Below are 14,997 nucleotides of genomic sequence, written 5' to 3'. Positions count from 1 at the left end.
GGGAAGCTGCGTATCTGAGAGCTGGCCTATCTATTAAGTCACACACAGGTACCTGGCCAATCACAGGACAGTGGGGAAGCTCTCGTTGGCTGGCCAATCACAACAAAGTCCACGTTCTGGGGGTGTGATTTTGGTCTGAAACAGCGCTGTTGACGAGAGCGTCAGTGAGGAGATATTTTGATCGGCTCGTTTGCAGCCACTAGGAGGATTTTGACCATGAAAACAAGTAAATTTGTAAGTAGACCTCCATAACTAACATATATGTGTGATACAAACATTCGATGTCACCTTTAAGGCCCTGGTATAATTCCTTCGCATTGCACGTTGCATATCGCAGACCCAGTATACTCTCACTTCGAGGCTCGGATGACTATCCTTGGCGACTACTTCTTCTATTGTCGAAATGTTTTATCTGCTTGGTGAGTGGGGCTTAATACTCCATCTACTGGTGGGCCAGAAACTCAGTTTGCGCATGTGCTGTCCACGGTCTACGGTCCACGGTTTAGTACCAAGTATATCTTTGGTACTACAGAGCATTGCTAGGAACGTATGTTGCTTTAGGTGTTCGGGGCCGTACAAATGCAGTGTCTAAAAATGCTTGAAAAACATATGGGAAAAGACAATGGTGTTTTTGTCGTCATTACGAAGCAACCAAAACCTGGGAGTTGCTGAGATGACTGAAGTTGCTGCAGTTTTAAAACTGTTTTATTCAAGAGAGAACGATTTAATGTGACTACATTGAATAACATGAAGCACTGAACAAAATGTGCCTTTAGCAGGGAAACACGGGGCCGTTTTCTCCTCCAGTTGGAGAACCAGTCAAGCTTGATTACACCTTTAATCATATTAATCACCTGTCTTTTTTCCCTCTGAAAAAATCATGAAGATCAATCTGTCCTCATATTGTTTTCGATGCCATTCAGGCGTTATTTATCGTCTGCCCTTGACCGTGTCTCTGCTTTGACCTCTTCCTCTTTTCCTGTGGAAGGAAGCGGTTTAAACTGTTTTGGCAATGCATATCCTTCACATGGGTTTTGTGAAACCACTGGAGTGCTATAGTTTTATGATGATACTCGAGGTTTTTACACAGCTCATGTGTACATATGCTCACTCTCGCTCTCTCTCTATCAGCCAGAGCACTGTAGATCGTTGTTAGTTTGTGTAATTTCTATTCAGAGACAAAAGCAATGATACAAACACAGACTTATCATGGATGATTCACTGTCCCCTTATGTTGAATCAGTGCAGAGAAACTTGTCGCTTTAGTCACCTAGTGCTTTTAGGCGCGCTCTCACATCAAGTATCATTTTACGTCTCGGGCCTCAGTCCTTGAGTCCTCTCCAATTACTCAGTCAATTAGTTCTGCTGCTTCCATTGTAGCCACAGCCATCCACAACAGCAGTGTGGTACACAGCACTCAGGGAAATGGTGGGGGAATTTGCCACCAGACACTTAACTCTTCCAAGTGGCATCACCTATTGTAATCTAACTGATGTCATTCCAACTCTCACTGTCCTTCATCCCGCTGCCAATACTGCTCTCACTCACGTGGAAACAAAGGACATTTTAGGCAACTTTAGGCAGACTTTACGGCCCTGATGGCCAGTCTGACAATATGCCTAATACTTTGATTTAAGTCATTAGTTTTTGTGTGACAATCTGGTCAATATTTTTATATTAACGTTAATGGAAACTTGTAAAATGTATTAAGTAATTGTGGAACCAAAGCTCCTTAGATGGCTGTGGAAGGACAGGGGTCAACATAAAATAACACCACACTGGTTGATTTAATATGTTCACTAAATACACCATTGCTAAACAAAAACAGCGTTTACAATACATTTGCGTTGAGTACAATTGATAGTCTGGTTAATAGAGACATTTAACCATTGAGCTCCAATTCTTCTCATATTTCAAATATAAGATTTCCAATACTCATACAAATCTGAATTATGATAATTAATTTGATGATTCATTAGTGGGTAACGTCACGGGGAAGCTATTGGCAAAAATAGCAGTTGTTTATTTAGTGATTAGTATTCTTATTTTAGTATTCTTGAAACTATAGATGCAGTAAAAAAATATGTGTGTCCTGTTATTCCAATTTTAGTTATACAACTAAGCATTGGTTAAGGGTCAGTGGGTCATTTGATGCTCTCTGCTCCTACTGCCCCACAGAAGCATCTAGTATGAAAAGAGCATTCTTTCACAAAGCATGTAGGTTCATTTCAATTCACTTATATTTGTTTAGCCGCAAATTGCAACTTAAATGCTCTCAAGACACTACATAGCAAGTCAATGAGCTAATGTTAGAACTGGGGTCACCGATGGTGTTATTCTATATGTACAAATGTTGTTAACTTTTCTTTTTCTTTCAAATATGGAATTCCATCTTCCGCAAAAAAATCAGTATCAGCTGCTGAAACACGTATTAGCCTTTGCACTCGACTGCTTTGTGCTTAGTTGTATTAATTTAACATGTGATAGCAAGCATTCACTTGCAAAACAAAGCAAATTGTCAAGTCTTTGAAAGTATAGGTCACATGTCTATTTTTACATTAATTCTTATTTTCATACTGCATTTCTGCAACTTATGCATTTTTAGTTTTCCCCCCTCCTCAGGTTTGTTTATTGCACTTCTGTGAAAGAGACACTGCAGAGAGGCAACACGGTAGAACGACCCACCCATCCAGTGCTCCAAACATTTCAGTAAGTAGGACACTGAAATGGATGGTCCACTGTGTGTAGGTGACCTACATAAATGAATGTGGATAGAGATTTCTTCTATAGCTCAGCTGAGCTCAGCAGTAAGTTTGAGACTCAGCGTTTCATACACACAAGGTTGTCACGTACCGTATATTGTAGGAAGGGATGCCGTTAAGTATTAATGTACTTATGTCCGTGTAGGGCATGTACTTTTGTTACTCTGTTACTGGTATGACCTGTAGTAAAACTCCGATAACATGTTGAGGAAATGTCATTGTCAAAGTCAGAGTGACGTCTTGGCAGCTGGACCTGGTAAGCGATAACATCCGTACCATCAACTGGATTGAAACCTAATGGCGTCTTTCCACTGAGTTGAACAGTTTGGATCAGTACCATTAGGAATTGGTTCCATTAGGAATAGTACCAAAAATAACCGGCCCCAACCATTGCATTTTTTGGTACCATTCCCTTGGGGTACCAGAGTAATGGTATGGTACGGGTGGCGCTGGACCATGACAGTCAGCTGATTGGGCATCACTCCCTTGCGACTGGCGTTTCTTCAACACCCGCAGTCTCATGCAAAGCTTGACGTCTTATTGAGACAAACAGCCATAAAGCAAGCAGGAAAAAACGAGCTGCTGGATGTCCTCCATTGTGTTGTCGTCTTTTGTGTCGCCCGATGACCGTTCCAAACCATTACTGTACCATGATGGGAACACGACTTATGGGTAAACATGCTTTTTTTCCATTATGACCCCTTGTTTCTGGGCCAACCTTTTGTTTAGTGTGAGATCCACAAATCTCCACTGCACATGATCAATTCTTTCATCTCAGTCTCACTTTGCCTTTGCATCCTCATGTTGGCTTTGAGTCTTACCACGAGTATCTGGGTTATACTTTTATTGAATGCGTGTCCACTTGGTCTGATGGCTGCTAGCTTCCAGTGTCTGTTACCTCATCCACACCTACAGTTTTAGTCCTTGAAACATAACGCTTTCTAGTCCAGTTGGTGATGCACTCTTGTTTTGATCAAGAGAGACAATGAAGAAGATGGGACCCATCGATTTTTGCTTGAGATTATGTGGGCGATTTTAGTATGCACAAAATCAAAGTGGCTCTCCACAAACAAGGAACTCGGAGGGCATGACCCAGGCTTAAGATTAAAGTTGGACTTTTTCTAATACTTCATGTGAGGACTTTAACGGTTGAAGTGGGACATACAAGAAAGATTATTCATATTTCCTCTTTTGTTAGCACATGCAGGCAGAGCTGTCTTTGTGTGTTCATTGTTATTGTCTGTAGTGCTTAATATGTACAAGAGAGATAACTCTGTAAAGTCCTAAAATGATTAGGAGCTCCTACTCCATCATTCTTGGTAAGACGCTTGTAATCACATATATATACATTTGTTAAAGTCTCCTGTGAGAGCTCCTCTTGCATCCAAAAATCGTCAGGGCTAATCAGCAACCACACCGTTGATATTCAGGAGTGAGAATGTGTGGCAGAGGAGAGCTCCACAGAAACGTAGAGATAACAGCATCCACAGACTCCTGCGTCTCATCTGTCACACATAGATTGCCATTAAATTCTGTCTGAGAGCTCTGCTATCATCTAATTAGAAAGGCTCTCTCTCTTTCACCCTGTCTGTCTTGTTCATTCAATCATTCAGCCACCTCTATCTTACTTTGATCGCCCTCTGTTTACCTCTGTTTCACAGAATGTCTGTCTTAGCCACCTCCCGCAACTGCTCACCCCTGTTTCATTGGTCATGCCTAGTGATCTCTTGGGGGAAATCCTCTCATGGTTTTCGTCTTGATGTGTCGTGTGTAATTAAAGCCCAAATTGTTTTGATGCCAGTGTAATCACATTAGTGTGTTATTGGAGGAGAGAAAGAAGACGAGAAGAAAATAGCTGGAAGAGAGACGGGTGATTTTAGGGGGTGGGGGTGAGGGGGTGTAGCAGGCTGTGGGAATAGTTTTAATTCAAACCTACCTTTGTGAGGACATTTTGGCTGGCGCTCTCAACTATAAAGGGCTTTTTGGGGGTTAAGACTTGGTTTTAGAGTCGGAGATAGACTTGGGTTTTTGTCAAGGGTTGGGCTTAGGCATTTAGTTGTGGTGGTTAAGGTTAGAGTAAAGCGGTAAGGAATGCATTATGTCTGTGAGTGTCTGAGAATGCTGCACAAGTCTGTGTGCGTGTGTGTGTGTGTGTGTGTTTTGGCAAGCATAAATCTGTCACTATGGATGTTGCTCAAACTCCATACAGCATTCAATTAGCCTCTCTGTCAAATGGTGAGGGAGGGCAGTTATGATGGACAGATGGAGGAGACACTGTGAGAAACAACTGAGAGAAAAGTTTTACTTTGGTTTTGCTTATTGTGAGCAAAACCACAACAAGACTGACTGGATCTTACTTTGACTTCCTGGTTTATCCAAATATTAGGATGAAAATGAACTTGATGATGTCAGCTTAACACAAAGTAAACTGGGAGTATTGTGCGGAAGATGTTCATCTTAGTGTTTAAATAGTTATGTAATGAGAACACACATTTGGTGGCGTTATTAACCCTTTAACACCAAGCGTATCACGGACGACACTTTTGCGCAAGCGCACTTTGCATTACCACCATTATGTGACAGTTTGTGCTATCGGAAAAATTCCAGCAGTTTCTGAAAGCTGAGAAGTTACACGTCAAAGTCAACATGTGGTTATTACGGTCATTTTACTTGCACTGTTGCAGGAAGCTGGTGAATCAGCATCTTTGTCACCAGAGAGGAGAGAGTTGGATAATGGTTTTTGGACGTTGAAACAAATGTTATTTTAAATATGTGTTATACTATTGAAATGTCTTATTTAACACACAAAATCTGCTGTTCGTGTACAACTATAGTGTTGTTTCTAAACAAAACGTATTGGTTTTTTTTCATTTTAAATTGTTAATACACCATTTGAACATGCATGCACATAACTATATAACTATCAAAATAAATATTGAAAGTTATTCTGGAAAAATAAGGCAAAAGCACTTACTTTCAGGACATTTTCTGGCCATTTTATGGTTAAAATAAACAAATTAAAAAAGTCCAGGCGGACAGTTTGAGGCTTAGGTGTCAAAGGGTTAATGTAAGTAAACAGGCTTGGCACAAATCAGGAAGATCAATAGAAACCGGAGGTCAAACTGGGTCAATGAACAGAACAGTGGAAGTTATCAGGAGGCGGGGACAGTTGGGCACAGGTGAAACACCTCCTTATGGGACACACTGTTTGGCACTGCTTTGTCTACAGTTACAGAGTATAAAATGTATACGGTTAATTCGATCGATGAAAGTGCAGTTTTGTCAACGCTGTCACGTTAGCTGTGCTCGGAGCCACCAAATACATCGCATTTACACTTCTGTTCAATCTGATTTAACAGATTGGATTACAATCCGTCCTTGGGTTTATTTATACCTGTAGTTACAAGTGGTCAGGTGCTATCCGATTGTAATCCCGATCACAGACAACATGGGCCATAGACTTCCATAAGAATGGAAGTCTATGGCCTTATTTGGAATGGAATCCACTTCTAGTACAAATGAGTTCACACCAGTGTGATTGATTAGCTAGTAGAGATGCACGGTTTAGCAGTTACACCCGCGAACACCACGGATAAACTGCGGGGCGAGTGAATTGCATTAAAAAAAATTTTTTGGGATGGGTCACGGTTGAAATAAATAAACAAATTATTATTATTAATATTAGCTAGTATCATCCAATAGGTGCCTGGTTGCAGGTGACATCTGTGAATCACCGGTTTCAAAAACTAACATGGTGCCAGTCAAACTGCAAATGTTCAGTAAGATTATGTCCACTTTTTTATAAATGGTCTCTGGCATTACTTTGGTGGGGACATTATGAATTTGTAAAATGTTATAGTCTGCATTAAAGTAAAACCAAACAAATCAAGTTGAGAGCAAAATAAAGAAGTGTAACCAGCCTGCTCCTGCAGCTGTGCTCTGCAGTTATGTGGAACAGTGTCATTTCTGAGGTCAGCTCTCGGGTGCATTAGCCAGTGAGCCACATCTGCTCACTGAGCTGACTGGACTCCTCATTTGTTGGATGTAATGAACCAAGCCAAGCATCACTGTCATAAGTCATTTAGTGGCGTAATGATTTGTCATGTTGCTGCTGCTGCTGCTGCTGCTGCTGCTGCCTGGTGTTTTCAGATTGCACCTCTGCAGCGATGCTGTCGTTGTTGTTTTCTTGTCTCCACAGCAATGTAACAAAAAAGTCCTCCGCATGCAACATCCCGTCCAAGATGATGCTTTTTTTAATTTCACACAACTGCATGCAGTATGACAAAAAAGACCAAGATACAGTTAACGTTCAGTTAGGTTGTGACACGTAAAAACTAACTTTGTTGAGGATGTAATGAAACGTGTTGTTGCCAGGCAGGTTGCTCTCTGAAAGTACAGTAACGAGATGACAAGTATTGCCAGCTCCTCTACCTCCCCCTACTGGCCTGGACATGATCTAGCATCGATCATAAGATATGGACAAAACATCACAAGTCAATAAATGAAAGTTATATTTACATATATGTGACTACACTCTTATCTTAGCATAGCAATAGGAAACTAGGGGTGATATTTGAATCTTACCTAGAGTCAAGAATCCTATTTAGAATATATTATTATTATTTAGAATATCCTGTCCTGTTTCTACCACATCTTCTCTATTATTAAGGTGATATTTAACAACTGCTAATTTCCAAAAAGGGCCACGCGGTTGGTGTAGTGGTTAGCACTCTTCTCCGTTCTCCGGTTTCCTCCCACCGTCCAAACGCATGCAGATTTTGGGAGTAGGCAAATTGGACACAGTAGGTGTGAGTGTGAGTGTGGATGTTTGTCTATGTGTCCCTGTGAGACCAAAAAACAGGCCCCCTAAAATCTAAAATTCAAGATCAGCTCGGATCCAGTTCGCTGGATCCCGTAGGAATGTAGCATGGTGGGGTCTGAAAAGAGCATTTGATGTCCACTTTTAAACATATGTAAAGCGTCTCCGAGCGCCATTTGAAAGCACTATATGAATCAAAATGATTTATTAGTAGTAGTATGTATGTATGTATGATTCAGAGACTTGATCACAGGTTTCCTTGCTAATCAGGAGCTATGGGGTGTACCTGTGTTCTCCTCGCACAGCTGAGGCCAATTAGTCTGGCGGGGAAGTTATAAGAAGTTTGACGTTTCCCTGTTCAGTTGTTTTTTTAGTCTCTGGAGAGTCCACTCCTTTTGACTCTCTGTAGTTTAGGTTTTTAAGTGGAAATCTGTGTTGAGTCTGCATTTGAAGTGTGTTTCTTCTTTTGCGGTTCATTTATGGACTTCCACTTACACCACTGCTTTTGGGTTTGGGTTTGTTGGTTTATCATTTTTGATAGAATCTGTGGGTGGCTGTGAGGAGTTTTACTTCCACCACCATCTTCTGGAAACCCAACAATCAATTTTTTTATTTTTTTATTTTTTATTTTTTTTGCTTTGACCCTTTTATTGTAGTGTTTTGTTAGTTTGCAAAACCATAATCCCTGAATTGAAATGTAACAATGGGGGGGCTTGTTGGGAATAGGAAATAAACAGTTATTTTGCAGATATTGTGTTGGCCGCTCTTGAGTTACTGAATTGTTTGTTTGCTGCTCAAACCGTGGAGCACCGTTTACTGAGAATCCCACTTTGGAGGCACTCAATTTGTGCAAAAAAGGCAAATCACTTGCCAGTTTTGCAATTACAGTTACAGCGAGTAATGTCAATGTTTGCTTGGACAAGGAAACACAGGATTACAACTCTGAAGCAGAACATTCAGATTTTTAGTCTCAAACAAACTCGTTAAACCTTGTTAGATGTATACTATTTCACACTAATCTTCCATTCATGTGTGCAATTTTTTTCCTCATCTCTTTGGTATAAGGCATCAAAATTCACAATTAGCATCCCTTTATTTAATGTTTGAATCAAGAAATTGTTGTCACCGTCACATTAATAAAACATTTCCAATACTTTCTAAAAGAAAGGAACAACTGTCTGGGATCCCCACGCTAGTCTGATATACTTATTACTTATAATACTTATATGTCCTGCTTAAAATGCAAATCTTGGCTTTAATCTACATTTTTGAATATTTAGGTATTTGAGTGCATGCTATAGATAATATATACTGTTTATGATTTATGGCTGTAATATATATATATATATGTATATATGTGTATATATATATATATATATACATAAGCATTATTTTTGGAAACCAGAGAATTCTCACGCACACACACACACGGACAAGATGCAAACTCCACACAGAAAGGCCCAGACAGGGATGCGAACGAGCGACCTTCTTGCTGTGAGACATCAGTGGTAGCCACTTGCTCCCCTGTGTGGCTCCACATTGGAACTAATGCTGGAAATTAAAAATTGCCTGCCTACATACACACGCACACTCCTGCATCTGTCACTGTTCAACGGTGTTCGACTGCACATGTCCCCTGTAAGTGAAGTGATAAAGATGCCTGAGCATCCACATTGTGCTTTAAGTCCTGTGTAATAATGCAGCCATACATCAGACATATAATCCCTTCATTACCTCTTTTTTTTTCTAACCTGTCAGAGCCAGCCGATCAGAGGAGGCCTTTTCTGGTTCTCCTCTCGCCTCCCTATTCACCTTGTGTGTTTCTCTCCCAGCCCATCAGTCTGCTTAACGTATTTCACTCTGCTCATTACAATGTAGTGAGATGGCTTGCTGCCTCAATCGATTTCCCTGTCCGCTCTCATTTACTTTTCAAGGGTTCCTGTTTCTAAAGAGCTTATCTGTGTTTCCTCTCCTTCCCCTCCCTTCCTCCACTGCCTCCTTTATTGTTTTTGATTAAGAGGATGTGTAAATAAGGGAACACACTTCATGGATGCATGCCAATCGACTTATTGAGTTAGTTGTGTCGCAGCTACAGTTTCTAAAATGTTTTCCCCCCCATTTCTCGCACACGTTTACACATGAAATTGTGTGTTTGTCTGTCAGAAAGCGTTTAGTTTGTATGCATCTCCAGGGGTTTATTGGCTCATAGGCGCCAATTTTAGATACTGCCAGTTCTTGTGAGCTATGCTTAAGGTGAATTGCCCGGCCCTGAGCTGTATGCAAATATAATCTATTATTTAAGCTCATTTACACACTGAATAATGTGCGCACAGTGTCATGGAAGTTTAATAAGAAGAATTGCCACACACTGGAAACAGGAAATGACATGTTGGCTGTACTCCTTCATGGTTTGACCACATCAGCCTCAAACGTGGTCAGAACCTTGACAAACAGCAGCATAATATTATGTCAACCTTTTTTGAGAGCCTTAATTATTATTTATAGAGTTCATAGTTTGAGGGCTGCTTTGTTGAAACTTGAAAGAAAGGTACACAAAAACAAACAAACAATGGAGTCACCCCCTGGTGGCTATTGGATAGACTACAGGCTGTAGACACTTCTGTGTTGGCTTCAATCTCTGGGCTGGGAGAATAAGTACATTTTCATACATAGTCTGTGCTTCAAACCAAAAACATTCAAGTTCACTTCTGAGATGTGCATCATTCTAACTTAAAAACAAAGTGAACCTGAGGAAACAAAGCTCTGTGTGAGGTGACAGGTTCCAATTCCACCTCGTAATGAATAGAAATGAGTGTTCTCAGCTGTAAATGGATCGTGCTTGTGGAATTATGACCAAGTGTCCCGCCCCACCCCACCCCCGTCCCCCTCCCTCTCCCCTTTCTTTTTTCTATTTCTTGCCTATTGTCTCTCTCTTCTCCTCCCATTATTCTCTCCATCCCTCCCTCTTCTCTCTGCAGGTTTTGGCTTTGTAACATTTGAAATTGAGGATGTGGTGGAGAAAGTCTGCGAGATCCATTTTCATGAAATCAATAATAAAATGGTGAGTGGCTCCCATCTCATTTCAGACTGTTGGAGAAAGATCAGGATTAATATTTGATTTCCCCCAGTGTGGCTTTGAAAATGATGTAGGAAACTGATACTGGGAACACACACACACTGAGAGAGAGAGAGTTTAACGCAGCTATTCTTCTTAGGACAATGCGTTGACTTCCATTCTTTTTAGAGCATTATCCCTATCCCAGTTCATGGCTAACCCTAAACAATTCCGTGAAGACCATCACACTGACACAAAGTTTGACAGTTGGACAGTCGGGATTGTCTGAGAGCTGTTTGGAAGGTGTAATCTTTAAGCATAGATTAGATTAGCCGGGCTATATTTAACAACTCAGTAATATTAAGTGATGAAACGAATGACGTGTCATCAGAGATCAAGGAAACGTGCTAAATTTGAAATACTGGCTTTTACTGATGACAATGGCGCGGCAAGTTTATTCACCATTTCATGTTTAATTTGCAGGCTGCAAAACCTGTTCATGTGTTGGTTCGGCGTAGAGCCCTGCATTGGGACCGGGATCCCGCGGGATTGTTGGCAGGATAGAGAGCGCAACTGAGATTGGACTGGAAATTTCACAAAGAACGCCGCTCTGCGCTGTCGAAGCTTGCGGGCTTCAATTCGAGCGTACCTTATTTTGAGTTATTTATTGTATTCGTCTGAATGTATTTCTTTGAAAATCTGTTTTGAAGCTGTTCATAATAATGTGATATTTTGCACTTAGATTTGTGTATTGCTTTTATAGCCGCACAGATATTTGAACATCTGATTCGTTTTTGGCCTCAGTTTACTCTAGATTTTTGTTGCATTGGTTTTTATTTATTCATTGCATATAAACATATTTAATCCTATACTATGGTCCCGTGCAGGGCTCTACTGTAGACCAGAGCAACAACCTGCAGCTACTAAAATAATAAATATAAAAAACCTAAAAAGCCTCACTATCCTCTCAAAACATCTTGACGAGAGGAGAAGAATAGTTGGAGTCGAATAATTATCCTTGTACAGTGAAGCAAAGCAACAAGGTTATAAGCAACAAGCTTCAGCCAAGGTAATAACTGCTCACTCTCTCTCTCTTTTTTGGTAGATATTTAACATGTGTATATTGTGTGTTATTTCTCTGCTGATGTGACTCAAATACTGCTCTCAAGCTGACACACTTTCACTTTCAATCTTCCCCTGAACAGTGGGACAGTCACGGAATGTTTTAAAGCGCGTGTGTGCATGAGCACAAGTGTAACACGTGGTTATAAGTTCAGCGCCGCGTTTCAGAAAAATGCCTGTGGGTGGCATGTTTTGAAAATTGGGACCGCAGTAACTTCCTCCATTACACGAGCAACACGAGGGGAGAGAGAAGCAATGTAGTTCAGCAAGCGCGTGACCCTGCAGCGGTTCAGTCGATGCCTCCGCAGCGCACGTGCGAGTGAACCTCACTCGGAAACGAGCTGATGGAGACTGCGACGTGAGGCTGAAAACTCAAACCCCTTTTTCTTCAGAATGTTGTGTGAGGTCCAGAAGTGTTGGCACGACAGCGTCAGTGCTGCGGTCGTCTCTGTCTGACAGTTATTTCAGGATCTTTATTCAGGGAGATGTCAGGGGAATCATGCCCCTCACTCACTCACTCACTCACTCTATAGGCTACTTTTTCCTTGTCTCAGTTTGTCCATCATTGTCATGTTACATCACCTGCCTCCGTTCTAAATCATGGATCACTCGTGTCAAACTCTCGCCTCTTTTTTTTCCTGTCAGTGTGCCGCTGGCAGCTGAAACCGTGTTTTTTAACCGTCTCAGATTGTCTAAAAAACTTTGATTAAGTGTCGCTCTGTGCTGTCCTCCCTCTAACTCGAATATTCAGTGTCGGTATCTGTTCAATAAATACCGATCAAAATGACTGGGGAGGATAGCAGAGATAGAGAAATCTGATACAATCCAAAATCCATAAATATCACATGAACGTGTCGCACACAAAGACAGACGTGTACCACCGAGAGAAATATCTGTTTAATATCCGACAATTAAGAACTAAAAGAATCAAAATACATACAATTCTCTCTGTCTCTCAGCGTTAGTCAAAGGGATATCATTTCTTCTGCATACATCGCAATTCCACACATTCTCTCTCTCTCTCTCTCTCCTCTTCTTAATGATACAATGAATCCATGCCGCTGTCAATGTGAGCTCTTATTCTACCGCTCTCATTATTGTCACTGAGTCAGCATGCCACTGCCTTCATCAAAACAACCTGGAGGAAGAAGCGTGCGCACACTAGCTATTGATTTTCACATGATAGCACATCACATGCGTTTATTGTTTGGGGAGCTCAATAGTGCTGACCATGGTTTCTTTACTTTAGTCAATATGTCCCCACAGAGAACCTGCCGCCACAATCCTCCTTCCATAACAGTCATTGACTGGCCTGGTTTAAATTGGGCTGCAGGGGGAAGCGCAGGCATTGTTAACGCCAACAGGCAAGAAAAGAGAAACAGAGGAAGGTTATGAAATATAGACCGCAATCACAGCCGTGGCTCACATTCATACTGGGTCTTAATGCGTTGAGTAAAGTTTGTACAGTGGGAACAAGTGGACTAAAGTGACAGTTTAAAAGGCTCTTTCCTGCCAACACCCCTAAAATGAAGTTTTAATGTTTGTTATGCTGTAGAAATGTCTTGTTGTGTCTTACTCAGTCATGCAGGTGTGAAGCTGCATCAACCAGCCCAGTGTTGTTGTTGGATCAATACTGCTTGCAGCCATAACTGTCTTTGTTGTCCATACTCACAGGTAGAATGCAAAAAGGCCCAGCCTAAGGAAGTGATGTTTCCACCGGGGACACGAGGTCGGGCCAGGGGTTTACCATACACGATGGAGGCCTTCATGCTGGGCATGGGTATGCTAAGTAAGTACGCACGCAGCTTGTTGTAGACTGTATATTAATTATTATTAATAGAGTCTTAAGACCTGTACATACTCACAGAACAGTAGAATTTGTTCCTTTTCTCGTGGTGGCAAGAACAAAACCAAAGTTAGTTCTGGCCAGAACATTTCATACTTTACGAGAAACTCGTAAATGCAAGCACACTTTACACATTAGGGCCACACGGTGGTGTAGTGGTTAGCACTCTTGCCTTGCTGCGAGAAGACCCAGGTTCGAGCCCTGGTTGGAACAAGGGCCTTTCTGCATGAAGTTTGCATGTTCTCCCCATGTGTGCGTGGGTTCTCCCACAGTCCAAAAACATGCAATGTGGGGATTAGGTAAATTGAACACTCTAAATCAGGGGTGTCAAACTCATTTTTGTTCAGGGGCCACATATAGCACAATTTGATCTCAAGTGGGCCGGACCAGTAAAATAATAGCATAATAACCGACGACCAACAAGAACTTCATTTTTACAAAACATGACATTTCAGTGCAATTTCAACAATATCATGCCTAAATGTACTATTTACACATCACACTGGATCTATAAAAGCACAAACATTTAGTCACAGGTATCTGGAAGTGAAAAATATTGCATTTGACATTACGTTTAGATTGTAATCGTAGTGTGAAATTTCAACAAATTCATCCCGTGGGCCGGATTGGACCCTCTGGCAGGCCGGTTCTGGCCCCCGGGCCGTATGTTTGACACCCCTGCTCTAAATTGACCATAGGAGTGAGTGTGAGAGTGAATGGTTGTTTGTCTCTATCTGTGTGTGGCCCTGCGATGGACTGGCGAACTGTCCAGGGTGTACCCCGCCTATCGCCCGATGTAGCTGAGATTGGCACAGCACCCCCCGCGACCCTCTGGTGGAGGATAAAGCGGTTAGATGATGACTGACTGACTGACTTTACACATTACCGTAGTTACGCAATGGTTTGTACCATCAAGTCAAACCAACCTGTGGTTATTACGGTAATTTCACTCACACTGTTGCAGGAAGCTGGCGAATCAGCGCCAAGGAACAGTTGGAAAAACACCTGTACATAGTCTCCATTTTTTTGGCCTGTTTTTGGACATTGAGACAAAATCTCAAACAAACTGCTTAAATTTCAAATTTGACTAGCAAAATCTGGTGTTCGCGTACACCTACACAGTGTTTTTTTTCATTTTAAATTCTTAATACACTATTTTAACATGCAGTAAATTGTAAATAACTGAACATTTGGCAAAATCAATTGATCATAGGACATTTTATGATCCTTTTATGCTTAAAATAAGCAAAAAAAAAATAAAAAATAAGTCCAGACAGACATTTTTAGGGTCAGGTGTTAAAGGGTCAACCACGCCCACTTCAAATGTCTGGCCAATCACACAATAGTTGTCAGACAAAGGTTCTGCCCAGATGATGTTTTTGTTTTGCTTTCC

At 41.3% G+C, this 14,997-nt stretch overlaps 1 protein-coding gene across 2 annotated transcripts in view; it reads left to right on the top strand.

Annotated features, from left to right (window-relative positions):
* The window catches only part of msi2b (musashi RNA-binding protein 2b), a 123,983-nt gene that overhangs the window by 92,458 nt on the left and 16,528 nt on the right, over positions 1 to 14,997 (top strand). For both annotated transcript variants that reach the window (XM_044033056.1, XM_044033055.1), the window contains exons 8-9: positions 10,560 to 10,642; positions 13,433 to 13,547. In XM_044033056.1, the coding sequence (XP_043888991.1) occupies positions 10,560 to 10,642; positions 13,433 to 13,547 (198 nt within the window). The remainder of the gene's footprint in view (positions 1 to 10,559; positions 10,643 to 13,432; positions 13,548 to 14,997) is intronic.

This window comes from Solea senegalensis, linkage group LG8 (assembly GCF_019176455.1).
Source record: "Solea senegalensis isolate Sse05_10M linkage group LG8, IFAPA_SoseM_1, whole genome shotgun sequence".
Lineage (NCBI taxonomy): Eukaryota > Metazoa > Chordata > Actinopteri > Pleuronectiformes > Soleidae > Solea > Solea senegalensis.
This window is presented reverse-complemented; position numbering and strand designations above follow the sequence as displayed.